Source organism: Schistocerca nitens, chromosome 2 (genome assembly GCF_023898315.1).
Source record: "Schistocerca nitens isolate TAMUIC-IGC-003100 chromosome 2, iqSchNite1.1, whole genome shotgun sequence".
Taxonomy (NCBI): domain Eukaryota; kingdom Metazoa; phylum Arthropoda; class Insecta; order Orthoptera; family Acrididae; genus Schistocerca; species Schistocerca nitens.
This window is the reverse complement of record NC_064615.1, coordinates 1,027,621,991-1,027,648,450: the sequence shown is the minus strand read 5'-3', so window position 1 is coordinate 1,027,648,450 and position 26,460 is coordinate 1,027,621,991. Positions and strand designations below refer to the sequence as shown.

General features: G+C 41.1%; 1 protein-coding gene across 1 annotated transcript in view; it reads right to left on the bottom strand.

Moving 5' to 3' along the window:
- Positions 1 to 26,460, bottom strand: part of LOC126237376 (dynein axonemal heavy chain 7) — a 1,033,797-nt gene that overhangs the window by 16,226 nt on the left and 991,111 nt on the right. The window contains exons 61-62 of the mRNA XM_049947460.1: positions 25,817 to 25,968; positions 18,217 to 18,354 (exon numbers count right to left, since the gene is read on the bottom strand). Of these exons, the coding sequence (XP_049803417.1) occupies positions 18,217 to 18,354; positions 25,817 to 25,968 (290 nt within the window). The remainder of the gene's footprint in view (positions 1 to 18,216; positions 18,355 to 25,816; positions 25,969 to 26,460) is intronic.

The window sequence follows — 26,460 nt, the reverse complement described above, 5'->3', positions numbered from 1 at the left end:
TACACAGATGTGGTTGCTTCGTTATATTCCATTGTGTAATTGAAGATGCAATTCTTATTTTCCTTGGTAATTACTGAATGTTCATTTTACTATTTATTACAACAGAGAATATTTTTAAGTAGTTATTTTAGTCCATAAAATGAAGTCAAGTGTACAAAGTATGTTTTGGAAATGAGGACAAATTTTTGTATAAATCTTGCATCTAAAATAAATTAACAAAATCACCTAAGATTATTCTCACATAAAGAAAAATTTTCCATTCTCCAGAAAAAAATTCAGGTCTGAATGGGATATCAAGGGAAATTTGTGATTGGATCAAGGATTTTTTGGTAGGGAGAATGCAGCAAGTTATCTTGGATGGAGAGCCACTGACAGATGTAGAAGTAACCCTTGCTGTTCATGTTGTAAATTAATGATCTTGCATACAACATTTATATTAACTTCACACTTTTTGCACATGATGCAACTATCCATAATGAAATACTGTGTGAAATAATCTACATAAATATTCAGTCAAATCATGATATAAGATTTCAAAGCAGTGCAAAGATTGGCAACTTGCTTTAAATGTTGAGAAGTGTAAAACTGTGCACTTCACAAAAAACTAGTATTCTATGACTATAATATCAATGAGTGACAGATGCGATCAGTTAACTATATAAATATGTAAGTCTAACACTTTTTAGGAATATAAAATGGAATGATCACATAGGACAGACTGCTACTTACTGTAAAGATGACTCATTGAGTTGCTGACAGACTGCTACTTTCTGTAAAGATGACTCATTGAGTTGCAGACAGGCACAATGAAAAGACAGTGCTTTCCCCTTGCCCACCCCCACCCCCTCCTCCCAATGGCCTAATCATAAAATTTACTTTCTGAGGAGCCTCCTCCTTTCACAAAGATCTTCGCTTTTTCAGATTCTACCAGTCCCTGTCCCTCACCAACTCAGTACTGCAAGAAACATCACCATAGCACAGGCATCCTGGAACCATCTCTGCTCCCTCCACAAGATATTATTACTGTGCAGTCCCTACTATGTGCATCACATCTCAAAAATTGAATCCCTTGCTCTCAAGCATCTGGAAGGGCATTCCAGACACCACCTCCATAAGTTATCCAACACGCCGATATCGTACTGCTGCCTGGGGCACCACTATTCATCCCTGATCCTATTCATACTGTTCATCTTCACCAACCCCTCATAGCACCAAGACCTAACTAGCTGACCTTTCCAACTTTCCACATCCCCCAAAACAACCTACCAACACACTACCAAAATCAGAGCTTAAAATCACAGAACACTGTTGTTAACCTTCCTACCAAAATCCTCAATCCCAGAGAAGATTCATTCCTATCCAAAAGCCTCACCTTCAGCCCTACATCCAGATTTAAACATGTTGGACTTGTCAAAGACGTACCCTCCTTCTCCCAATCTTCACAATGGAAAAAACTTCTTTGCCACTAGTCATTCCATCCACAGCCAACACAATCCCAAAATTGAACACTGACTCTCCTAGTTCCTAACACCAGTGAACCGTGATCCTCCTGCCCCCCCCCCCCTCCCACCTACCCATCCCCTCGTCACCTTCCAGGACTTCCTTACACCCAACGTGGCCTCACCATCCTCCCCACGTCCCTTCCTAAGGAACACCAACAGTTCAGAAAAAGAAAGGACAGCCATAAACAGCATAAAAACAGATCTTAACCTTATCATCCAATTTGCTGACCAAGGTTTCACCACTGTTATTACGAATTTCAGTGACTACTTAGAGGAAGGCCTCTGCAAATTATCTGGCTCCTACACGCATAAGCTCTGAAAGAGTGATCCCATTCCAGAAGCCTTACATAACCACCAATCCCTGCTTAAAGCCTTACGCCCTTCCCAAAGACTCTTCCTGAATCCATTTCCCTGCTCACCCCTATGAGGCCTCACACACCCTCCTTCTACATGCACCCCAAAATACACAAACCCAACAATCCTGGACCTCACTGTAGCTGGGTATTGTGCTCCCACTGAAAGAATATTAGCCAAAATTGATCAAAACCTTCCACCAACTGCCCAAAGTCTAGCCTCCCACATCAAAGATACTAATCACTTCCTTCACTGACTCTCCACCATTCCCACCTCTTTAAGACATGGATCCCTACTCATCACTGTTGACACCACTTCCCTATTCACCAACATCTTTCATGCCCATGGTACTGCTGCTATTGAATATTACCTCTCCCAACATCCTTCAGACTCCAAACCCCTACCTCATTTCTCATACACCTTAATAACTTACACAAGTACTTCCCCTTTGAAGGCAAGGTATACAAACAAATCACAGCACAGCCACGGGCACCAACATGTCACCGTCCTATGCCAAATTGGCTATGGGCCACCTATAGCAAGCATTCCTAGCCTCTCAAACCCCAAATCCCTGGTCTGGTTCAGGTTCATTGTTGGGATTTTCATGATCTGGACACAGGGCCAAGACACCCAGTTCTCAGTCCTTCACAACCTCAACAACTGTCCTCCACCTCACATGGTTCTCCTCAATGTAGTGTATCATCTTCTTGGACGTTGACCTCCTTCTTTCTGATGGCTCCATCCACACCCCTGTTCACATTAAACCCTCCAACAACCACCAGTACTAGCATTTTGACAGCTGCCATCTCTTACACATAACACAAGGTACGAGTATCAAATAGCATTTTAAACAGCCGATTGTGCAAGTGAAAATATCAACCCTTGGAATATGGTTCTCTGGGTATGTAGATTGGTCATCAGAAGGGACAGTAAGAATTGTAAATAACAAAATCAAAACTTTATATGGAACATAATTACTGCTAAAAATATGTGGTAAATACTAGAGTCCTGCACGACCAAGTAAGCGAGCACAAAATACGAGATGGGGCGAGCACACCCTAACTGGATAGGCTGTCCGCAATAGTTCTAGTGACCGAGCATAGAAGCTGTGACAAAATACATAGCATGTAACTTCAAACACATTACACATGTCATTATCCGTGTGAGACTGCAGCCAGTACGTGCTTCTCATTTGTGGTGTGTCTCTCTCTGTAATCATGCAGCACGAGGAAGCCAGTGCAGTAAGACATAAGATTGAAAACAATGTTTACACACTGAATAAATGGGAAGGTTTAAAAAGCCAAGTATGGAGTACATTTCTGTTGGTTGCAGATGAAAACAGTGGGTCTACTGGGTATGTATCATGCATAAACTGCTGCACATTATTGTGTTTCCAGTCAGGAACCACTCATTTACAGAAACACATTTGCAAGAAACCTCACAAAGATACAGCTCCTTCAGGGATACCGGCAGTAATAAAAAATAGTATTACAGCAAGATGAGTGCTAAAGATATGAGACCTTATAATGCTGTTTTCACTGAAGGTTTCAGAGAACTAGGCCAAGAATTAATACATCTAGGTGTGCATTATGGAGAAGTTAACTTGGCAGATGTCATGCCACAGTGTCAATGACATTGACTGTCAGGTGAGTAATCACTGCAGTTAAAAGCACTGTTTCATTATGATACGTGATACTTTTATAATTAACTAGCATAACTGATGAGTACTAACCGATATGTATTTTTTAACAGGAGGTACAAAGGATTAAAAATCGAGCCTTGACTTTTGTTTGTGAGAAGATTGTGATCACTTCCAGGCATAAAATTGCTACGTTTCTTTGGCTGTCTTTCCGTGATCTTAACATGCTTGAAATAAATGAAAAGCAGGAAATTCTTAGCAATGTGCGAAAAATGCGTGCTACTTATGCAGGTACAACATACAATCATTAACATAATCGTTTTTGCATAGTTAGTGGATAGTGTATTATAGAGAAACAGGAATGATGTAATTCATATAATATTTCATTAACGTAAAACACCTTGTTTTTACAGGAACGTTTCAATGATTTCCACATCACTTCTGTATTACTTGTCTCTTTTGTTTATTATCATAGATCCTTCAAGTACTGTGTCATCGCCACCCAGAAAGAGAGATCGTTTCAAGGAATGGAGGAACAACAGATCATCTGCAGCAGATGAAGTAGATCTCTACATTTTAATGCACCTGGAGATGATGACGACATCTTAAAGTGGTGGAGTGGACATGAAACAGATCTGCCAGGCCTGGCTGCACTTGCAAGACATATTTTATGTATCCCAGCAACAAGCGCACCTAGTGAAAGATGCTTTAGTAAAGCTGGCATGTTACTAACAAATCGCTGCAGCCAATTAAATCCAGAACACCTTAGTGATTTACTGCTGATCGACAATAACTATAATTTTGTTTCTGTTGCAAAGAAATTAAAAGTATGACAAGTTACATCTGTAAATGTTTAACGTTCTTTATGTGCTTTCTTTATGAGGATGGTTGTCTTCTAGATTACAGGGATAGCACTTATTTAATGTTTCCTATTCATATAAGGAAAAATATATCTTCTGTTTGGAAATGAGAATCATCTTCTGTCCGCAATTATATTGAAATATCATTTTACTTTCCAAGTGCTTTATGAATTAAGCTGCATCATGTACCTGTTCTTGGAAACATCAAAGAGAGAGAGACAGACATAAATACATTGTGTGTGTGTGTGTGTGTGTGTGTGTGTGTGTGTGTGTGTAACAACAGATACGGGGTGAGTACGTGACCGAGCCGAGTCGTGTGGGGCCAGACACAAGCGACTCGGTCCCCCTGTCAAGTAAATACAAGAATTAAGAAACTAAGTCCAGTAAGTCCAGCAAAATAACATGAGGAATGCAAGGTGAAAATGGCACAGCCTCCTCTACCAGGGGAGGAGTAAAAACATACACGATGTAGATGTAACTTTTAAGCCAGGAGAATACATACATTTAAAGAAGAATTGTCCAATAGTTAATGGCAATACATGTAGACAGCGTGATAAGAATATACGCAAACATCAGATAAAGCAAACTATTTGCTTGATTATGATATGATGAACTTCAGATGACGTCTGGGCAGAGAATCCCATATTTTTCCTTGATTCAAATGCCACAGTTCCTTGTAGATAGTATATCTCTTTCCTGTAGAGTTGACAGAGATGTTGCTGAGTGTAGTTGTATTCTGCCTATGTTGGAAGAGACAAGGAAGATGGAATATTTGGAGTTCCTTTTTCTGACCCTCTGTAACTACAGGAAGATATCTAAATAAATGAGAATAAGGCTAATTTTCTTCTATTTCAAAACTTCAAAAAACTTAAATGTGCCAGCTCAAAATTGTTAATAAAAATGTAGTTAGCTTCTAATACAAAACCTATGACTCTTGTATATAACCTTGTAATTCTATGTAATATTTTCTGTATATTATGAGAGGCAATTAGACAATAGTGATGCAAGATGTACCTGAACTTGGTGAAGTGCAAAAAGGGATAAGAGTGGTTTACTAGTATGAATACAGGGTATGCCTATGACAAGGATAAACAAAGTTTATAATGGCACAACAGCACAGGACATGGCTACAGAAGGGAAGTGATGAAAGAAATGGAGGTAACAGATTTACTTTGTCCTCGATGGGCATTTGTTGTGGTGTCAACTGTACAAAATGGCTTCTTCGGGGTCTGCAGCAATGTAGGGTTCATCATTGTCTACAAACTAGTAGATGGGGACTTATATGGCTCTTTCATTGTGGGTCTGGTGGAATGAGAGACATAGAAGGTTATGGTACTATGAGGACACACAAACTGGCCCTAACGCTGTGTGTCAGTTACATGGTAACAATGAGGAATGGAGATTGAACTTAAAAAATCAATATGCCCAGTGCAGACTGATCTAAGGAGGGCACAGAGAAGAAGAAAAAGAAAAATGTAAGTTAAATATTGTAAATAACATTATTGTATAAAAGAATTTGTAAAATGAATATTAAATAACATTTTAAAAAAAGCTGACAAGTATGAGTACTAAACAAATAAAAATAAAAACTTGTTAAGTCTGACCATACAATAAAGGGTATTGACCTCCTTTCAGGCTAAGGACCTAACATAGAAATTGTAATGTAATATCTACTCTGAGCAGTGAATAAACAAACAATAAACAACCAAAAAAGTGCACAACTACTGTTTACTGTTGTCCAGTAAAGTCAATGTAATCTCGGAGCGGGACTGATGACCTCCCTGTTTAGCCCCATGACTCACCTCAATCAACCAATCAATCAATCCATATTATCTCAGTATTTTAATTTATTTAATGTTCTTTTTCTAACAGTTTTCTTTTATTAATCACTTGTGTTGTTTCAGATGCTGCCATGGTGGGACTTTTATGGAGATGCTCCACCTTTTATGTGAAGAAGAAAAGTCTAAACTTGTCTCAAAAAGTATTCAATACAGTGTTTATTATGAGTTTGCAGTAGGGTTTTATTTAGTAGGAGGAAAAACCTATGTCTAATGAGATTCCTACTATGGCATTTTATATCAAGTGAATGAAGCCTTATTAATGTGACATGATCAAGATCAGAAGAAATTTATTTATCTAGTAAGAGGAAAGCCAAGGAAGAAGATTCCATAGCTGTTACTATTAAGAAAAAATGAGGTACAGTGATAACTTCTGTGGATACTACTTCATAAAACATTAATAAGAATTAGTAATATTACAGGTAAATGTAACAATAGCAGGTGTTTGGTCTTCTTGAAAGACTTACTATTATTTATAAAAATTTGAAAAAATATATAACTAAATCACATCACCCCACTTCAGTATCTTCAGTTATCTTACGATTTATGTGTAATAAAAAAGTGTTATGTAAACTGATGTTATATTTTGAATTGTAATATTATTCACAATGTTCCTGTGTATATTGTCTATGTATTTCTGGAAGCTATGGCCCAATGTAAAAAATTATATCTATGCAAAAGTTTCACAAATAAAGAGAAGACAGCTGACAAGTATGCTGGCTCAAGACAAGACAGTGTTGTACAAGACAGGAAGTTGCGAGTGTGTTGTAATTTTGAGAAAAGTCTGTTACTTTGTGAAAAGAAGAGTTATTTTAGCAGTGTAGAAATAATCAACAGTTTGCAGAATACTATTTCCTTGTGATCTACATTGAGCAGCCAAATAAGATTCATTTTCATGATTAACAGAATCTTCCGTCGGTTCTTGGTAGAACAACATTATAATAATAAATGAAAAGCACCAGTTTGCTTTTGTTCTACAATATTGTAGAACAAAAGCAAACTGGTGCTTTTCATGTATTATTCATTTTCATGATATGAAAGGTGAGCTAGAGACTGAGGTCTTCGTTGTTTCATGTTGCTGATGAGTGGAAATTTTACTGGACACATTCATACATAAATCTGTCATTTACTTCATACAAAACTGTACTTCGTAGTATGAGCGCCAAGCTTCCAGCTAAATACGAGATTAAAGACTATAGTAAATTACTCAAATAAACAAAATTAAATGCCAGATCATGCTGGGAAGGGTAACAGAAGATTTTCTTCAGTTGACAGCTACTCTGAGTTGAGACTACATACATAGTTGCGATTAACTTTCACTACATTCAAGGATTATGATTAATCTAACTCCAGACAGGATGCAGATTGTTGGATGCCATTGTTACACACAATAACTGATATTCATTATTACGAGTGGTATGAACTTTTCCTACATTAGTCTGCCAACATGCATCAGCAAACATATTCATTTCAGTTGTTCTCTGTATAATGATTTCAGAAAATGTTTTTGAGAAGCTCTTCCACATGACTACTTTTGCATCTTATTGTTAACTGACAGCATTTAACCCTACAGAAATAACTACAATACTTTGTGTATTTTAGCTGTTATGTGTTTTATTGTATTCTTTGTTATAAGTGTGTGTAGGTGTAGCTATGTACTGTGTGGCATCGTATCAGTAAGGTGTAAGGAGATAAGCTAACTGCCAGATCTCTGAATGAATAAATCTGCTCAGGCTGGGAGCTTTTTCATATTAAGTGGAATTTGACAGAAGGGACTTGGCATGTTGAGTTATATTTAGCCAACAAGGTGTTGTGGAGCCTACATTCTGTGATGATCTAGCACACATTAGTAGAAGTATAGTTTTCAGAGAATCTAAGTTTATATCCAGTGTGGGAAGAATACAAGCTATGTTCATACTTGGAAATTCAAGCCAAGAGAGGACTGTTTCATGCATGATGATTTGGCTGGACCATTTCTTGGAAGCTACTGGCTCATCCTCATCAAAACTTTCTCCTGATTTTCATTTGTGATACAAATGTCATCGGTATCTACCACAAAGGCTATTCAGGCTCAGTCAAAGATCTTCTCTATGGAATAGTTGTTGAAATATATTGTCACTGACAATGGCACCCATTTTCTTCTCAGTAATTTAAACTATTTTGTGAAACCAATGGAATTTCACATTTTAGGACTGCACCGTTTCATCCTGAGACCCATGGACTCAATGAAAGATTTGTACGAATTTTTAAGTTGCACATGATGAAAGCTGGTTCAATAGTACAATAAAGGCAATAATTTATTGATCTTCCTATCTCTGTACAGAGCTGCTTCACCCAGTGCATATTCTCGAGTGGAGAGACTCAATGGGAGACGTTGTCGAACATTAATGTCAAGTTTAAAGCCACTCATGCATCCACATGCTGAACTTCGAGAACGGTCAAAAAATTTTTTTAAAAACTTAATGATATGCTACTCATTATAGTGCACAAGTATGGGAAAATACAGGCATGGTCACAGAGAAGCTTGACAATTCTTTGTTTAAAATTAAATGTTCACATGAAATCACAATGAGCCATAAAAATCAAATCAGGCTGCACCACATTCATGTGCATACACATTGAACTCCTAGGTTGTTTCCTTTTACAGAATCAGAAGCTAACCATCTGAGGGGCCTCACTAAAGCCTCCAGCAATGGACCCAACTGCATCCAGCATGCAGTGAACCAATGGAAGTGGACATTATGCCTCTCACCTCAGACCAGCCTATGGACATCAAAATTGTGAGTGCTTGACTGGGCACCCCGTAACCATGGTTTTGCACAGGTTTTCTACGACACCACAGATGTCAGTGGAAGCAACATACATGCACCCACCAAATATACATGCTGACAGGTTAGGAAATAGCATGCTAATGAATCCAGCCAGCTTCATCAACATCGCCACCAAGTGGCTTGTTGTTATGTACCAAGCAAGAGGTACACAACAATTACCATGGTAGGGTGCCACCACACAGACACAACCACTTGCTGGCATCTTTCACCTCCCTGCAGAAGCCTCCTGATGGCATGCAAAAACATAGAGCTCCTCCTGCATCTGCACCACTTCCTCAAGCATGTCATGTGCATCTTCCAGGAGTGTGGACAGCTACTATAGGGAGCACTGTCAACCATGAGCTACATCCCTTCTGCCTTGTACTGACAGACATGGAAATTGTTCCACCAACAGGTATCAAAAGCCAGCAATTACACAATTCAGTTGAGTGCCTACAGTTAACTCAGACAGCACTGTGAAGACTACATTCTGATTTAGTGCTTGCTATATACAGAGAACTAGGAGTATCAAGAGTGTCTGCACAATTACTGTCAGTTATTCATAGACTGCCAAGAGACAGTGAAGTTATTGCAGATATCACTGTATTAGGTTTAGGGCATCAAGTGCCACACACCAAATTATACATAAGTTAAATAGCATTTTCAAACATGCTCATAATAAATGTTATTTCTTTTTGTGTTGTCACCTCTTCATTAATGTGCCACCCTATCAAACAAATGTTTATTTTCAAGTGTGCAAATCACAATTAAGGAACCACGGCAGGGAAACAGTTTTTTGCTACAGTGGATGTTTGGGCTGAATTAATAGCAGCATTCAGTTACTATGTTCACAAAAATTATAAAAATGATTAATCATCTGTATCAAACCAAAACAAAAAAAGAAATGAAACAAGACAGAGGAAGAGGCCAGGATTAGCCAAAAAGTTAGACAATAACTACCCCTACCACTGTATTTACTTAATGTGTTAACTGAGAAAGCTATTCAGATCACTATTGTAGTAGCCACCAGAAAGATCGCGGGAGGCGCACATCGGCACGGCGCGTCACGGGCGGTAGTTGCCGCAAGTAAAGTCCCGTCCACCAGAGGGCACGCGAGAATTCGGACGCGACCTCTGCCGGCGTAACAACAAGAACAACAACAACAACTCCAGCAGCACGGGCCGTGCCCAGTCAGTCAACATCGGGCATGCCTAGGACACAGTCCCGGTCTACGCTAAGTGAAGTGCGACGTAAACGTGAACAGTGTTACTACAACTATCACTGTATTTACTTGATGTGTTAACTGAGAAAGCTATTCAGATCATGGAAGAGAGCACAAAGGGAACAAAGTCCAATGTTGGAAGAGTACATTGTGTCAGATTTGCTGATAGCCCTATCAGACACTCTTAAACTATGGAAATGAAATATGAACAAATGGAAAACAAAAGTAATGGTACTATAGAAAAATATGGGAGGAAAAAATAAAAACCAATACAAATATTGATGATGTCACAGCTGATCAGGTAAGACAATTTTTTTATCTCAGTAGTATAATTGCAGAGGACAACAGATGCTTAATAGACTTGAAGAGAAGGACTGCATTGGCAAAACAGGCATTTATGGCTGAGAAACATATTTTAAACAGCAAACATATGAATATAGATGTCAGGAGATTCTTTGCAAAATCATTTGCATGCAATACATTCCTCTATGGATGAGGAAGTTGGACTCTAGATGAAGTAATGCGTGCACACGTGAAAGCCACGTGCATTAGCAGTGTGTTGTCATCCATGAGAGTGCACCACAAAAGAGCAATATCATGAACTTCCAATAGAGCTCACCAGGGGAAAGTGCCTATTTCAATTTGCCGTGCTACACTCGTGCTCAGTTATCATGTTAATGCTGCTTGCATGAATTTGCCTTATCTTATTGTGTCCAGTGTATGTTATGGTGCTTGGCATACATGGCAGAGTTCAATAAAGTGGTACTAACAGTCTTGGTTGTGCTGTGTGTCCAAGTTACAACACAAGTGATGACAAGTATGTGATTGTTCTCCACACAGTTTTCAGTCTCTGGTTGGTCCTTCATTGCATCTACCATGTCTGACAGTGCTACTTATGAGTTTTTACATTGGCTGGTTGATCAGCATGGGGTTCTTACTGAGGCATTGCAGAATCTCAGTCAACAGCAGGAACCATTCGCCACAGTGCAACACAATCAAACTCCAAGTAATGCAAACACTAGCCTCTGTTTTGGCCAGTCTAGGTCCATCTCAATCTATGACACCTGCCGCTTCACCCCTTGCACCTCATGTTTTGCCTGTCACTACACTGGTCATTTACTCCCCAACATTTGCGGCTTATGATGAGTCTGTCAAATAATGGGAAGCATACAAAAAATGGTTGTGGCAGCATTTTCATGGATTTGGATTGAAGGATGTTACCTTATGCCTTGCTTTCTTTTTGTCTTGGTTATCACCTCACATGTATCAACTCCTTTGCCAACTGACCGCTCTGCAGGATCCAGCTTCTCTTTCTTTTGATAACGTGTGATCTTCTTTCAAAATACTACTTTAAAACAAATACTAACAAAGAGATAGAGGGGCTGGCCAGTACTTACCTCAGCTCAGTACAGCTGATAGATAACACAAAACAGAACAGAACAGAAAATTTACATTCCTAACTTTCAGAACTTTGTTCCTTCATCAGGGAGGAGAGAGGGGAAAAAAGGGAAGAAGGGAAAGTGGATTTAGTTACTCACAACCCAGGTTATGAAGCAACAGGGAAAGGTAAACAGGGAGCACCTTTCCCTGTTGCTTCATAACCTGGGTTGTGAGTAACTAAATCCACTTTCCCTTCTTCCCTTTTTTCCCCTCTCTCCTCCCTGATGAAGGAACAAAGTTTTGAAAGTTAGGAATGTAAATTTTCTGTTCTGTTCTGTTTTGTGTTATCTATCGGCTGTACTGAGCTGAGGTAAGTACTGGCCAGCCCCTCTATCTCTTTGTTAGTATTTGTTTCACATCTTTATATGAGATTTTCCATTAATCATTAAAATACTACTTTAAACAGATGCACATCACTGCCTCTCAAGATGAATTCTATCAGTGTTGCAAGAAACCGGAATGTTCCTATAAACTTGGCCAGCTAAGCTTCATGGTTTAAGCCGTCATTGTCACTTTCTGACTGATGTACATATAGAGTCATATACCACACAAAATTTTTCATGATGGAATCATTCGGTTGGCTCTCTATCATGAGGTTCATGAGCATGCCCTTCAGTATGAAAACCCCTCCCTATCTGATGTTCTGACTATTGCACAATTTGGGCTTGGCTATTCAAATAGAATCATGGTGTGGGGATGCAGAAGTTCAACCTGCTTCCCTCCACCATTTGTCAGATGGTTCACAGGAATATGATACGGTGGCAGTGGTCCACATGTGAGCAAAACATCACGGCTGCCTGTCCAAGCCACTGAGACAACCACAGCCACAGAGGCAGCACAGCAAGCCTGGCAATGAACAACAATGCAAGTGCTCTGTGCTTCCCTTTTCTCTGTCATGTTTTGTCCCTCCTGACAGACCAGATTGTCCTAAGCAGTGGGCTGTTGGCTGCCAGTGCAACAAAATGGACCACATTGCTCCTTTTTGTAATGCAAAGTTCCAACAGCTTATTACAGACACTGACATGGATTTTGGTTGTGTATTGGCAATCTCCGTTGCACTCAATAAGCTTTTTATTGGTGTCAAGGTTTATCAGTAGGTTTTGCACATGCAAGTTGACAGTGGTGCTGCCGTGTCATTACTCAGCTTGCAAACATACATGGACTTGGGTGCTCCCCCCTTCAGCGCCAGTGTCATGTACATTAGACACCTACGATGAACAAAGTATCCCGATATGAGGTACTTTCTCAGCACCAGTGACATATAAATCTGTGGTTTGTCCGTTGACTTTTCTGGTGTTGAACAATGTATGCACCAAAAATTTGTTTTGATTGGACACCTTTAACCTTTTTGGGTTCACTATTTCCAATGAAGTTAATCTCATCTCTGATCAAGTTTTTTATTCACAACTCAACTACTTACGCTCTGAATTTTCCACCCTGTTTTCTGTGGGCTTGCGTTGTGCCAATAATTTCAAAGTCCAGATCACCATGAAACCATGAAAGTAGGTTCTTTTGTGAATTTTATGATATTTCTAACTTCATCAGGTGCTGTGTAAGTTTGAAGCTGATACAGCTTTCTGAATAACTCAGCAGCCACTGTTGCAGACTGATCATTTGGGGGCTCTACAGTTCAACAACAAGGTAAACTGCACTTAATTTTTGGATGCTTCTTTCACATTATTCTCATCTCTCACATCCAAAAGAAATGAATTATCCTTGACTGTTCCCACTTTTTCTCCTCATTTTTCCAATATTGTAAAATTTATAAGCTCACATTTTGTGTAGTGATAAATAAATGATTTCAATTATGTACTTTATTATCTCATAAGGCGTTTTAAGAAATGTACTTACAAGAAACAATATTATGAAAAGGATAGGTGCTACTCACCATATAGTGGAGATGCTGAGTCACAGATAGCACAACAAAAAGAGTGTCACAAAATAACCTTTCGGCCATAAGACCTTTGTCAAAAATAGATGACACACACACACACACACACACACACAGAAAGGAAACTCACACACCACACACACATGACCAGTCTCTGGCAGCTGAAACCAGACAATGTGCAGCAGCAGCAGTGCATGATGGGAGAGGCAACAGGATGGGGTAAGGAGAAGCCTGGGGTGGGGAGGAGGAGGAATAGCAGGGTAGGGGTGGGGGATGGTGAAGTGCTGTTTGGGAATGTGCAGGGATGATGTGGAGAGAGGGTAGGGCAGCTAGGTGCAGATGGGAAGTTAGACAGAGGGCGGAGGAGAGGGGGGCGGGGGTTAGTGGAAAAGGAGAGAAGTAAAAAGACTGGGTGCATTCGTGGCTGTGCAGAGCTGGAATAGGAATAAGGAAGGAACTAGATGGATGAGGAGAATTACTAATGAAGGTTGAGACCAGGAGGGTTGCAGAAATGTAGGATACATTGCAGGGAGAGTTTCCTACCTGTACATTTCAGAAAAGCTGGTGTTTGGGGGATGGATCCATATGGCACAGGTTGTGAAGCAGTCATTAAGATAAAGAAAGTCGTGTTGGGTGGTATGCTCAGCAGCAGGGTGGTCCAATTGTTTTCTGGCCACAGTTTGTCGGCTACAAGGCCACACTGATTGTTGGTGCAGCAGCTTAATTCCCTCATTACTTCCGCCAATATAATTAATCCTACACCTTCAAACTGATCAATCTCCCTGTGTCACTCTTCCATATTTTTGTGTGTTATTTCCCACACCTTTCCATTGCCACATGATCTTGTAACTCATCCCACCAACACCTCCCACCTCTACTTCTTCTCTGTTTTATCCCAGTTTGAACCTACTAATTTCACCTCATCCAGTCACATCTGCCATCCCCATTCTTGACACTTATCCACACTCAGACCTGCAACCTACAGTAAAATATTTTTTTATTTATATATTTTCTTTGATCTGATTGTTCACGCCAATTCTAATAAGTTTTTGCCTTTCACTATCGCCACACTCCCTCAGATTTCTTCTTGTTTCTCCCTATTTTGTCCATTTCACTGTTTTTGCAATTTTTCCCATGTATTTGTGTGTATTTTTGCCATTTTTTTGGACGTAATTCTATGTTATTTATGTATTTTTTCCGTTTTTTCCACTGCTATGGATCCTCGCTCCTTCCATCTGCGTCAATACAGAAAAATTTCCTTATCCCTAGGAAGAATCCAGTCTCACATACTGTTCCTTCCTTGTTGCTTGGTTCATTGAATGCCGCCCAAATGGCTTTACAATCAAATTACCCATCTTTGGCTGCCACCGTTCCCTCCACAATTACCTCCATCTGTTCAGATTCTGCCAACATAGTCCTGCAGAACCACATCAACCAAGTCCAAATACCTTCTATCGATCTGTACAATTCTCCTGATATGCAATCTCAAATTCCTGGAAACCACAACACACATTGAAACTCTTGCCCTCCAGGAACTAGAGCAACATGCACAACGCCACATTAAAAAACTCTCCACCCTGCTCACTTCCTACTCCCGCCTTGGAGTACCACTGTTCATCACCTTTACAACAACCTCCAAACCTCCACAATGTCCTCTCATAGCTGACAAGCCCTGTCTCACAGACCTATTACATTTACCCTGCTCTCCAAAACTCCCTCCCACCACCACACAGAATCCAGAACCTAAACAGACCCAAAATACAGTCATGAATCTTTCCTCCAGAAGCCTTAGCCCCGCAGAAATATCAGTCCTTTTCAAATGCCTCACTCCCAGATTCAATCACGCAGGACCTTCTTTCCTTCTCCTGGTCTCTACAGTGGAAACACAGACCAATGTTGAACCCTGCCTGACTCAGTTCACTCCTCCATCCAACCATGCTCCATCTTCACACTACCCATCACCCCGTGTTAACTTTACAGAATTTCTTAACCTCGAACCCTGCCTCACAATGATTCTCAAAATTCCTCAACATGCAAACTAAACCCGCTATCTGCAAAAGAACTGCAGTCCACCATCTAAAATCTGATACTACCTGTGGACAAAGGCTCCACCACTGTTGTTTTTAACCACATGGATTACATGGCACAAGGACTCCTCTACCTGTCAGATACATCAACCTACAAACCTTTCCACAACAACCCCGCTCCAGAAATCCAGCAGGATCTCCAATGTCACCACAAATCCTTAGGCCCATCCCACAACCTCTCCCTGGAGTCCATCTCTCCCCTCTCCCCTACTACTCTCCACACTCCTACCTTCTACATGCTTCGTAAAGACCTTAAACCCACCACCCAGGATGCCCCACTATGGCTGGTTACTGTGTCCCCACAGAGAGAATCTCTGCTCTTGTAGATCAACATCTTTAGCCTATTATCCGGAGCCTACCCTCCTATACAGAAGATACCATCCATATCCGACACGTACTCTCCACAGTTCCTGTTCCTCTACCATACAGTGCCCTACTCGTCAATATTATTAACACCACTCTAACATCCCTAATGCCCATTGTCCTACCACTATTGAACATTACCTTTCCCAATGCCCAACAGATTCCAAACCAATACTCTCCTTCCTAGTCGCCATGACCAACTATATCCTCACCCACAATTACTTCTCTTTTGAAGGCATCACCTACAAATAAATCCAGGGTATGGTTATGGGCACCCACATGGCACAATCCTATGCCAACCTATTCATGGGATATCTATAGGAATCCTTCCTAAACAACCTGTATCCTCAACCCCCCACCTGGTTCAGATTACTTGATGACATCTTTGTGACCTGGATCAAGGGTGAGGACACCCTGTGCACATTCCTCCAGAACCTCAACAGCTTCTTCCCCATTCACTTTACCTGGTCCCACGGAATCCAACAAGCCACATTCCTAGATGTTGACCTCCACCCCAAAGATGCGTGCATCAGTATCTCTGTCCATATCAAACCTACTAACCACCAGCAATATCTCCATTTCGACAGCTACCACTCATTCCATAGCAAGAAGTCCCTTCCATACAGCCTAGCCCCCATGGACACCGCATCTACAGTGACAAGCATTCCTCTCAAAATATACTGAGGGTCACTGTGACCTTTACAGACTGTAGTTACCCTCTCAACCTTGTACAAAAACTAATCTCCCATGCCTTCTCTTTCCAGTCATGCACCACTTCCCAAAATTTCACCATGTGGTCACAGCGGAGCATTCCTCCCATAACTCAGTACTACACAGGACTGGAGTGACTGAGTTACATTCTTTGCCAGGGTTTCGACTACCTCTCATCATACCCTGAAATGAGAAATGTCCCCCCCCCCCCCACCATCCGTCCCACCCCTCCCAGAGTGGTATTCCACCGTCCACTGAACCTACACAATATACTTGTCTATCCCTCCACAACCCCTGGCCCAACACCTTACCTCATGGCTCATAGCCCTTTAAAAGACCCAGATGCAAGACCTGTCCCATACATCCTCCCACCACCACCCACTCCAGTCAGGTCACAGACGTCACCTATCCCATCAAAGGCAGGGATACCTGTGAAACCAGTCATGTGATCTACAAGCTAAGCTGCAACCACTGTGCTGCATTCTATGTGGGCATGACAATCAATAAGCTGTCCATCCACATGAATGGACACTGACACACTGTGTCCAAGAAACAACTGGACCATCCTGTTGCTGAGCCCACCACTCAACAAGATATACCTCATTTCAATGACTGCTTCACAGCATGTGCCACAAGAATCCTTCCCACCAACACCAGCTTTTCTGAATTTTGCACGTGGAAAATTCTCCCTTTGATATATCCTGCATTCCCGTAACCCTTCTGGCCTCAATCTTTGTTAGTCATTCTCCTCACCAATTAGGCTCTTCACTGTTCCCATTCCAGCACTACACAGCCCTCCATTTGACCAATGCACCCAGTCTTTTTTCTATTCCTTTTCCACTACCCCCCCCCACCCCCCTCTCCTTACCCTCGCCCACTGTGTAACTTCCTGACTCCACCTAGCTGCCCCACTCTCCACCTCGTCCCTGCATGGTCCCAGCAGCATTTTTACCATTCCTCACCCCTACCCTGCTATCCTTCCCCCTCCCTACTCCAGCCTCCTCCTTACCCCCACCCAGTTGCCTCTTCCATTAGCACTGCTGCTGCTGCTGCTGCTTGTAGTCTGGCTTGAGCTGCCAGAGACAGTGATTGTATGTGTGAGTTACGTTTGTTTGAGTGGGTGAGAGTCTGTCATCTATTTTTGACAAGTACCTTGTTGGCTAAAAGGTTATTTTGTGATGATCTTTTTGTTGTGCCTACCTGTGACTCAGCATCTCTGCTATATAGTGAGTAGTAACTATCCTTGTCACAGTATTTATAAGAAAACTATACCTAAACACTATGGCATTACAGCAATAACATACATAAGAAAGCATAATTATTCTGCATTATTCAATGAATACCAGAAGAATGAGATGTGAGAAGCAGAAAACTAATAACCTTAACTTCATTTTACTTTAGATCAATTATCAAGACAAGATAAACCAAAAATAAAATACTATTGTACACACAGAAAGTATACTTCATAATTTGAAAATTAAGAAATTTTAAATCTTTACCTCAAATTCAAATATTAGCAGATCAATGGGAATGGAATATTTTCGAGCATAATTTTGTTGCGCACCAGTCAAGAATGCCTGTGTAAAGAAAAATCCAGAAACCCAGAAGACAGGTGGTGGCCCTTCATCGAACCAGTTCTACAAATAAAAAATCTGTGGTTACCATTATATTAAGCTTAGAATGACATGAATTATACAATGTTTACTTATGAAAAAAGTCTTATATATGTAGTTAAAGTTTACAATATTATCTGCCCTAAGACCATGTATTATGTAGATGTCTCATGTGCCTTGATGACTCAGCTTATTAAAAATCTGAATTCTAGCTCTCACTGGACTCAAAGTTTATTCCTAGCATTTATCATTATTGCCACTTCCTTCAAACTTTTATATATAGAACCCAAAAAATTGTTTACTGTTCTGTCATACAAGTTCAGACTATTCATGGATGGGTGATGGAAGGTATTCACAGGTAGGAGTAAGGCAATGGTGCATCAAATTTATCAGACCCATATTTAGAAAAATGTTATGATGGTCAACACAACTTTTATATTGTTATGCACTGCTTTGAGTTCAAAGAAAGATCTGTTAACCTATCTTAATGCAGAGAATATCAAACAATGGAAAGCCCAGGTTAAAATATCAACAATATTATAAAAAGGATAAATTGCTACTCACTGTACAGATGATACTTTCAGTTGCAGACAGGCACCAAGAAAAGACCCACGCATGCATGACCACTATCTCTGGCCAGAGTGGCTGGAGATAGTGGTCATGTGTGTGTCTGAGGTGTGCTTGCTTGTGTGGATATGTGTGTGTTTTCTCTTCTGAAGAAATCTTTGGCTGAAATATCACTGTGTAACAGTCTTTCTGTTGTGTCTGTCTGAAAGTCAGTGCATCATCTATACAGTGAGTAGCAATCTATGTTTTACATAATACTGTTAATATAGGATCAATATAATGGAAAGGATAGTTGCTACTCACCACATAGCGTAGATGCTGAGTTGCAGAAAGGCACAACAAAAAGACTGTCAGAACGTTAGCTTTCAGCGAACAACGCGTTTGACAAAAGCCTTGTTGGCCAACAGTTAATTTTCTGACAGTCTTTTTGTTGTGCCTTTCTACAACTAAGCATATCTGCTATATAGTGAGTAGCAACTATCCTTTTCATAATATTGTACAAAACCACCATAAATAAAGAACACAATAGTACTGCATTTGCAACAGGCACATTCACAGATTAATTGTTATCAACTGTGCTCATAATCACAGAAACTTATTACTCCCAGTATCTGTTCAAAGTTAATAAATACAGATGTCCTACAATGGTGCACAATCTATGTTCTTACTTTTTGATGACCATGTCACAGGATGAATCCGGTATGGGCCCCGACTGTAACCCCCCACACACCCCGAACCCACTCCCCAATCTACAAGCACCTATGACTAAGTACCACTATTTCCTCAACCAAAGTGCACAGCTTGCAGGGGCCACTACCACAAAGTGCACAACCTCCCCTTCCCCCTCCCTCCCCTCATTTGGCCCCGCCACCACCCAACTGCTGCCTTTCAATTCCTGTTAGGTCCAAGCTGTAGCTTGTTTCTGTGGACGCAATATTTGCAGGTTCCTTGATTACCAGTGACTCCACACAATTCACCATCACAGTTGCTCAGCTCAAGCCTCCACTCATCATGGAGGCAAGTGAATCATTGCAAGACAACAACAAACTGGCACATTTGTTGCCCTGAAAGACCAGCTAATATCATGACTGACAAATTCACAAATGTAGTGCACCTGCACACTATCTACTTTGGAGGAATGTGCTGGCATGTGATCCTCACAACTCCTCTAGTACCTCCATGCACTGGCCAAAACTACAATCATTCCTGAAATGCTGCTACTCACGAAATGGCTTACATGTCTGCCTACCTCAGTCACATAGCATAAGTGACACAGGACTATACCAACAATGATGTGGCATCCATCATATCAGACAGCATCTTTGAGCCCTTAACCCTCACACCATGTCCACCGCACTGCAAAGAATTGGGCCTTTTGCATAGCCTGCCATATGTAAAGCCCATATCAGCACCCATGTCCTCCACAACCCACACAGTACACCCTCCCTCCCTCCCCTACCCCTCCCCCGCCCCCAGCCAGATGTTCCCACGCCCGTCCTCACCCCACGATGCCTATGACAGCCAACACACATGCTCATGCAGTTGCACACCCCTGCCAACCTGCTAGAGGTGCCCCACACATTTGAGGTGCTGATGGTCTTTGATGGTATCACAAGCATTTCAGAAGTGATGCCACAAACTGCTAGGCACAATGTGCAAGATTCCCAAACACTGCCAGAGGCTGGCAATTGGTTGTGTTGGCAGCTCCGCTATTTCTCAACACCTGTCCATGCACAATTGTTGGAACCCAGTTTCTCCACCTATCCCTGTTACCCTCCTCTGCCCCCCCCCCCCCCCCATCTGCCCTCCTCCCCACCAGGGTGAATGGCTCCTCAATCACAACCTACGGCTCCCACACCTGGTCTGCTGACCTCAGCCTCAACAGATTTTGCATAGACCTTTACCATGGCCAGGGTTTGGACCCTATCCTTGGTGCCAATTTTATCCCCACTTAGGACTCCTCCATGACCTGGTGAATTGCCTTATAATCAATGGTACTTCCTGCCATTCAATCCATTCAATTCCTTGTAGATCCCTAGATCCCACACTGCCACCCATTTCACCACCAAGCAGATACGATATTGTGGGCCCTTTGCAGACCTTGTCACCAAATTTCCTCTCCTAACCTGCCCTTCCAGTAGTCCCTTGGAAGCACATCATGATACACTGCACTACACTGCAATGATACCTCCCTCTTCTCCCAGTTTTCTGCAGCCCCTGCCACCCTCCGTTGGTAAGCAAAGGCCCCCACAGACTAAAATTGAGACTGATACAGTGGCCAGGGCTTTCATGAACTCATGGGTCCCGTGTGTCTTTGGTCGCCCACCACCACATGATGATGGATCACATATTACAATTACAATCCTGCCTGTTTAAACATTCACCAAAACTTGCAGTACAGTCATGCAATTTACAATCAGTTACCAACCTGCCACTAACGGCATGTAAGAGCGATTCCACATGACCCTAAAAGCTGCCTTTACCTCCAATATGTACCTTGGTCTGTCAACCTGCTGCTAGTTCTAGGCTTGTGTGTGCCCCATAAAACCAACTTGGTTGCATCCACCATCGAAGTTGTGTACGAGCAGCCACTCATTGTCCAAGATGACTTCATCAAGTTGCTGCTGCTGCCAGCCACCATCTGTAACCTGGCCTTCACATAGCAGTTGCATGGATGCATAGCTTGCCTGCACCCAGCAGTCCACAACATCATGATGAGTACAAGTCTTTCGCATATCAGTACCTCTCCTTGTATCAGTACCTCTCCTTGTGCACATATGTCATGCTCTGAGTAGACACTACCCAGCGACCACTCTGCCCGCAGAACTCAGGCTTGCACCTTGTCCTCAACCATGTGGAGAAGACCTTTTCTGTACAGCCCAACAGCACTGCCACCATAGTATCCACTGACTGATTGAAGCTGGCATATATGCTCAACCTCCCAGACCTGGCACATCACCAATTGTCAAAATTGAGGTTTCACTATGTGACGAAAATGGTATGCTGTCTGAGGCTACCAACCCAGTGGGAAATGCATGGATCCTGAGAGCAGAGGCTGTCCTTCCATTCACATCACCATCTGGCGCAGCAGAACCACCCACAACACCTGAGGCTTGTCCCCTCCCTGCTGGACTCATCCTCTGTTGTCCTGCATGACTCATGAGATGCCAACACCGAGGCACCTGTCACCACCCCTACAATGTCAGCATACGCCTCCACCACAATGCATGACCCAGCCTACCAGCAAGAAGCAACAGCAACAGGGCCTAGGGTGCAAGCACAGGATGGCATGCATTATTCCAACAGTGTGGGGTCCGCTGTGCATTGTTCACCATGTGTGAACTGCCTGAGCACCAACACGCTGCCATGCCTTCTGCCAGGCCCCAGCCCTACACTGCTGCATGCCTGACAATTCCTGCCGATCATGGTGCATTACTGCCTCCCATCATGGATGGTGGTGCAGCAGGGTATTACCCAAGTTCTAAGCTCATGATGCATGATGTGATGTCACAGGGACTGTCTCGTTCCTTGCCAACATGTCCACCATTGCCAGGAGCACTGGCCTGTCCCTGCCTACACTGTGTTGCCACCTGTTGCGTCTGCTGATCAATTCAAGGAGCAGCCATTGCATCCTGCAACCTGCCCTCTCTTTATCGCAGGGGGAAACTGTGGTGATCCACTACTATATGTTTGTGCCTACCATCCGATCTCACACGGTAGCAGAAAATGTGTCACCTGGCAAAGAACTGCATCGTGAACTGTATGCATCCGAGGACAAGTGTTTTCTCTGCCACATGCCTCTTTGCCCCAGCACTGGGGTTTTTTCCCTAAAGCATGCAACAGGAAGCATCCCTGACTCCTGGCTCATCCCACTTTGGCACTGAGCTGTCTACACAATGAGTACAGTGATTTAATGTTCCTTTGGTGTCAATATTAAGTTTAAGTTATTTCATTATCAGAACTTAATGGCTTACTGTAGTGCTAAGAGACAGGTGCATGGCCCATGAAGACCTCGATGGTGAGTCAGTTTTGTGAGAACAGCATTGCGGGCTCCAATGATGCCTATAGAGAAGTAACAGGCAAGATTGATACTTTACTTCAAGGAAACATTATTCAGCACCTGCCTCATGATCTCATGGCATGAGTGTGGAGTAGAACTTCTTGGTGCCTATTAACTTATAGCAAGTGCAGCAAGATCCAACCTCTACGAAAACTGCTGTGACACCACACTTGTGGCTATTAAAGACTGAAATTCCCAATTGTGTTAAATTACTTTCACCTACAATACCTCAAGTTTGTTTACTTGTATTTTGTGTTTGCTGTAGTCACTGTGCTACGTTAGCTTCAGTTATGGTACCTCAAGTTTGTTTATTTGTATAATTTTCTTTGATCACTGTGTTAGATGAGATCCACTAACAGTACCTCCAAGTTCATTTATTTGTATTTGCATATTTTATTCATCACTGTGTTAGATTAGCCTTGTTTACAATACTTCAAGAACATTAATTATATTTCTCATATGGCTTAAAAAACTATGTAAACTAATTGTCCACACTTGGACAGTGGGCACCCCATGTGTGTCTCTAACACTTCCTTAAATTTGAAGATTAATGGAGTGTCTTGACTAAGAGTTTTTGTTCATATTTTTTTATGGCACTTTACCTTTGTGAACGCATTCTGGAAGTAACTCTGCCTTTTAGCCATTCAATAAGAGAACTGTTTAGTATTTCGATGTCTTTTGTTACATTGTTTCCATGCTTTACCCATCCGTTTTACCCTCCACAGCTATCAAACCAACTGTATCACCTGTCATGTTCAGTGAGGAACACAGTTCCCACATTAGTAAAGAAGTACGAATTAAACATGTTGACAACTTTATAGGAGCTGTATTCATTACGTTGAATTATATTATGTAGTACATACTGACCAATAAAACCATTTTCACAAATATGATGAAGTTCAAAAGTTAAAGAATATGTAGCTTTTTGAGAGAGTACTTATATTTTTCCTAAATTTTTCAAATCAACAAATGTCTTGTACTACAAACTTTTGGAAGTAGCCTATGTTCTTCCTCAGGGTTCAAGCTATCTGCATACCAAGTTTCATTGAAATCAGTGCAACAAATTAGTTGTGGAAAGGTAACAGACTGAGTGGCTTTTGCATTTATAATATTATAGTATGGATTAAAAACATTGAGGTTTCTAAGAGCATTGTACTCATTACTTACTTACTTTGTTTTATGTGATCAGGCCCAGAGGACAGTGCGCTGATACAAGGTTCGTCCTCCACTCAGTACTGTTTTGTGCCTCCTGGCACCAACCATTCTCTATTCCAATCTGCAGCAAGTCCTCATGGATTCCATCCCTCAATCTCTTCTTCGGTCTTCCTAGTGGGCATCTTCCACAGGGAGTATAATCCACAGCTTTCAAAGGCCATAGGCATTTATCCATCTGATTGTCATGTCCTGCCCATACAAGGCGCTTGGTTCTCAGCAGTCCTACAATGTTTGGTCTATTGTACATTTCATCTAGTTCACAATTATGTCAGATCCTCCATCCTCCTGTGATATCATCTTGTACCAGACCAAAGATTTTCCTTAAGACTTTCCACTCAAAAACAAGATTATTCGTCTTTTTTCCAGACATTCCAAGTTTCACAATTATACAGTACTACAGGTTGAATCATTGTTTTATACAGCTGGAGTTTGAAATTCTTTGAGAGACCACAATGCAAGAAGTTGACTGAGACCAAAGTATGATCAGTTGGCAGCTTGGATCCTCGCTTTGATTTCTGCTTCACATGCTGTGTCTTCTGTAAAGATTACCCGCAGATATTTTTACTCATGAACCCTTTTGTAGGACTGGTTTCTGACTATCAAAGGCTGGAGTGGGTCTCTTGAATAAGCATGGGTTCTGGTCATCACCAGATATTCTGTCTTTGATTCATTCACAAGGAGTCCAATTTTTCTTGCTTCCACCTCCACACTTTCACTCATCCACATTAGTTCCTCCTTAGATCTGGACAACAGGGCCACAGCATCAGCAAATGCGAGATGTGTGGTTTTCTCACCCTCTGCCGCTGTACCATCGAAGCTTCGTACTCATTACACTGAATTATATTATGTCGATCATATCAATCAGTAAAACCACTGGCACAAATATAATAAAGTTCAAATGTCAAACAATAAATAGCTGTTTGAAGACAGAATATTTTTCCCTAATTTGCACAATATTCTTCAAATCAATAAAGTAGCCTATGTTCCTCCTCCGGGTTCAAGCTATTTCGATACCAAATCTCATCAAAATCACTTCAGTGGTTTAGTTGGAAAATGTAATAGACAGAGTTACTTTCGCATTTATAATATTATTAAGGATAAATTCCCTGAGTGAAACTCGAGAGGTTACAAGTCTTTGGATAAAGTGGCAATACAATAGACTAACCACTGGTCTCTGACATAACCATCGGTCACCAAAGAAAAACTTGACGTCCTTGAAATTGATAGTGACACTTTGCCTCTCTTGACATTATATGAAACTTGAAGATGCTCTGAGGATCCATTATAAAGTAATGAATAAGTTAGTCACAAAACACTTATGTCATTCATAAACTATACTCCCATTATGAAGAAGTCTACCATATGTGGGATAAAAATCCTACTGTATATTTGCTTATTCTTTTAACTAGAAGATGAAATTAACAGTCTGGGGATCAATGAAAGCACCCATCCTGGAACAGTTAGCACTGATGTGCTTTCAGAAAAGCAATTAAGAATCTGGTCAAAATTAATCCAAAGTGAGAAGCACAACAACATAGCTCTAACTGGCACCTAAAATGGAAGCTATTACTCATTGTTATACAAAACTGATTTTATATATACTTTGTGTGTGTGTAAAACTTTTATAACAGTGATTTCACTTACCTGCAGAAACTGCAGCCTAGCTAGAAAGTCATTGACATAACTTCCAAGCGGCTTAAGAGATGGATAAGAATGCTTCTGCCACAAACCTGGAACTCTGCCAGTAAGAATACTAGACACTACTTCTTCCAGTTCAAAAGACATTACAATCAAACCTGTAATACATGTAAAAAGTTAATTTCATAATGGGAAACAACAAATTCACATCAGAAAATTTCCATATCATGGTACTGCAAAATATTTCTTTTCAACACTTTTTTTTAAGTTTAATTTTTAGGAATCTCTTACATGTAACACACATACCTGCTTGCATTTGCATGTATATTGGTAGGGAAAAGAGTCAACTGAACAGCGTAACTGCAACAGCATTAGGCTTGATCAGGGCCATCCAATAATTAAAGAGACAAACATGTATAGTGAATGCAACACCTGATGCAAGAAATAAAATGTTTGTAAGTTTTAGTTCGCAACCTTATGAAGGGTGTAAGTCATTTGCTTCACTAATACTTATGTGAACAAAATTTCTAAGCTTTTAGTTACAATGGTATACTTGCTCAAGGAAGTACTTTTGAGGAACAGAATTCTGTGATACTTTCAGAAAGTGTACAACAGTCAGCAGTATTCTCTTGGGCAAGCAAACAATGTGG